The 3,097-nt window shown below is 41.6% G+C and overlaps 1 protein-coding gene across 1 annotated transcript; it reads left to right on the forward strand.

The window, feature by feature from the left end:
- Window positions 1-848: 848 nt before the first annotated feature.
- Window positions 849-2,782, forward strand: LOC114471557 (E3 ubiquitin-protein ligase TRIM39-like). Its single transcript, XM_028460403.1, has one exon. It carries the CDS (start codon window positions 849-851, stop codon window positions 2,439-2,441), a length of 1,593 nt encoding a protein of 530 aa, XP_028316204.1. The 3' UTR covers window positions 2,442-2,782.
- Window positions 2,783-3,097: the final 315 nt, after the last annotated feature.

Below are 3,097 nucleotides of genomic sequence, written 5' to 3' on the forward strand. Positions count from 1 at the left end.
AACAGTACGCTACACTTTATGCAACTACCATTGTCCCTAAAGGAGGACGAGGAGTAACTAAACATCTGACACACCGGGCAGGAGAGCGGAGGGGAGGAGAGAGAAGCCATAGGTGCTAAATTTAAGCTAAGCTAAGCTAAGGACAAAAGGAAGTTTAAAGGAGATTACACTGCCTATAAGAGGCGGGATTGCTTTTTACTTAACCTTCGTACGTTTAACTCTACGGTAAAACAAGTGTTTTCAAGGCTAAAATATCAATGACAACAAGTTTGATTAGCGTTAGCAGAACACAGTAGTAGAGCGCTGCAAACAGCGGTAGAGTGTAAACAGGAAATGATCGATACGTCAGCACGTCATCAACACGACGCTTTCCGATAGTGCTAGCCTTACGTGTATTTATAAGTTACATTTGAGGCAGAATGTGTAAATTCATTTGTTTTCCCAAACAAAATCACTGAGAAATGTGTGGTCCATGCAGACTTTAAAGGTTTGTGCTATGTTAAACTTCAGTCTGTTATTACACAATATATTGGTTATTTTAAAGAAAACAAGATTGTACATTCAAATAAAGTGTGCAAAAAATCTAACTCTATAATTTAGAGTTCCAGTGTCAATATGAGAGAACCTTAGAACTAATTTGAACCTTGAACATTCAAACTATTGCACTTTTACATTCAGCTGCTGAGGCACAGCCGACTGTCCACATTACTACAGGTGGACTGAATCAATGCTAAATACTAAAGGTGATCTCAGTGAGATAGACTCAGAAACATTAGTAAAGGAACACTCCACAACAATGAGAGAGTTCTGTTAATGTGCTGCTTGTCTCTGTCCCTCAGTGTGTGAACATGTCTACTGCCTGCAACGGGATGTCTGAACATCACTTCCTGTGCTCCATCTGTCTGGAGGTGCTCAATGATCCAGTCACCACACCATGTGGACACAACTTCTGCAAAACATGCATAAGCACATGCTGGGATACCAGTACCACCAGCAAGTGTCCCGTGTGTAATCAGGTGTTCAGCACTAAACCTCAGCTGAAGGTCAATATTATGATGCGTGAGTTGGTTTCTCAGTTCAGACGTGAATCTGAGCGTAAAGCAGCAGCTCCAGGAGAAGTTCCCTGTGACGTCTGCACTGGAACCAAAGTAAAGGCCCTGAAGTCCTGCCTGGACTGTGTGTTCTCCTACTGTAAGACTCACCTGGAGCCGCATCTTACAGCATCAGGCCTGAGAAAACATCAGCTAGTGGAGCCTGTGAAGAACCTGGAAACCAGGATGTGTCCAAAGCACAGCAAACCTCTGGAGCTGTTCTGTCTGAGCGATCAGACACGTGTCTGCTTGATGTGTTCTGTTTTGGAACACAGGAGTCACCAGTTTGTCCCTCTGGGAGAAGATCTGTTTGAAGACAAGAAAGTTTATCTTCAGCAGATGATCCAGAAGAGACGAGAGAAACTGAAGGAGATCAAAGAGTCAGTGAGGATCAGGAAGGACGCTGCAGACAGAGAGATAGCTGAAGGTGTGGAGATGTTCACTGCTCTGATGAAGCTTGTTCAAAGAGGCCTGAACAAGCTGATAGAGAAGATGGAGGAGCAACAGGAAGCAGAAGAGAGAGAGGCTGATAGTTTGATCAAAGAGCTGGAGGAGGAAATCTCTGAGCTGATGAAGAGAAGCTCTGAGGTGGAGCAGCTCTCCCACTCTGAAGACCGCCTCCTCCAACACTTTTGCTCCCTGAAAGCTCCTCCAGCCACCAAGGACTGGACAGAGGTCATGGTCCGTCCATCATCATATGAAGGGACTGTGCTGAGAGCTGTGACTCAGCTGGAGGACACACTCAGTGACAAGATGATGAAGATGAAGATGTTAGCGATGAAGAGGCTGCAGCAGTTTGCAGTAGATGTGACTCTTGATCCTCTTACAGCTCATCCTAACCTCGTCCTGTCTGATGATGGAAAACTAGTTTGCCACAGTGATGTGAGGAAGAACCTTCCAGACAACAAAGAGAGATTTTCTCCTAGTGTTAATGTTTCAGGGAAGCAGAGTTTCGGTTCAGGCAGATTTTACTTCGAGGTTCAGGTTAAAAGAAAAACTAAGTGGTATTTAGGAGTGGTTAAAGAATCCATCAACAGGAAGGGATACGCCCCTCTGACTCCTAAGAATGGTTACTGGACTTTGATACTCAGAGATGGAAAGTTGTATAAAGCATGTGAAGATCCTTCAGTCATTCTTCATCTGAAGTGTGTTCCTGAGAAGGTGGGTGTGTTTGTGGACTATGAGGGGGGTGTGGTCTCCTTTTATGATGTTGATGCTGCAGCTCTGATCGACTCCTTCACTCACTGCTGCTTCACTCATAAACTACAGCCATTCTTTAGTCCCTGTTTAAACTATGGTGGTAAAAACTCAGCACCTCTGATCATCTGCCCTGTCAATCAAAGTGAATGATCAGTGTCATGATGAAGTCTCACCAACAATAGATTCAATGGTTCTCTGCAACCATTCACTTCTCCAGGTTGGTTACGCACTCCATCCAACCTAACATGTATGTTTCTCAACAGTGGGAGGAAACATTTTATTAAAGAAACTTCACATTTGGTGTTTGGATTGTTTTATGATCAGTTGAAAGGTGTTAGTTGCTAGTAAAATAGGAACATGATGATTTTTTCTATGAAATGTAATGGAAAAAAAATGCTCAGGTTATCTAAGGAGTTTTTGTAAGTCCATCTAAGTTTAATTTATAATTGTGTTGAGTATAACTGTGGTACATTTTGTTTCCAAGTGTTGTATGTGGGTATAAGTGTTGTTTTTTGTCATATTACTTTTGAAACCTACATGTAAAAGAGGGTGATTGAACCTCAAAGAAGTATTCTATGTTTATCCAGGGTTACTTAATTTTAATTGAGTTTAACTGTTTTGTTTTTTATTTATTTCTCTCTGAGTTTTATTTCAAGAAAAAAGACTTGTAAAGATCACATGCATTTATATACTTTATTACTGTATCTGTCACAGTGTGTTGTATGCCACCCTTTGTAAACTTTGTGTGATTGTTCAAACAAAAATACAGAAAAATAAAAAATGTGGTGAAAATAAAACATTTGCAA

Source organism: Gouania willdenowi, chromosome 10, assembly GCF_900634775.1.
Source record: "Gouania willdenowi chromosome 10, fGouWil2.1, whole genome shotgun sequence".
Classification (NCBI taxonomy): domain Eukaryota; kingdom Metazoa; phylum Chordata; class Actinopteri; order Blenniiformes; family Gobiesocidae; genus Gouania; species Gouania willdenowi.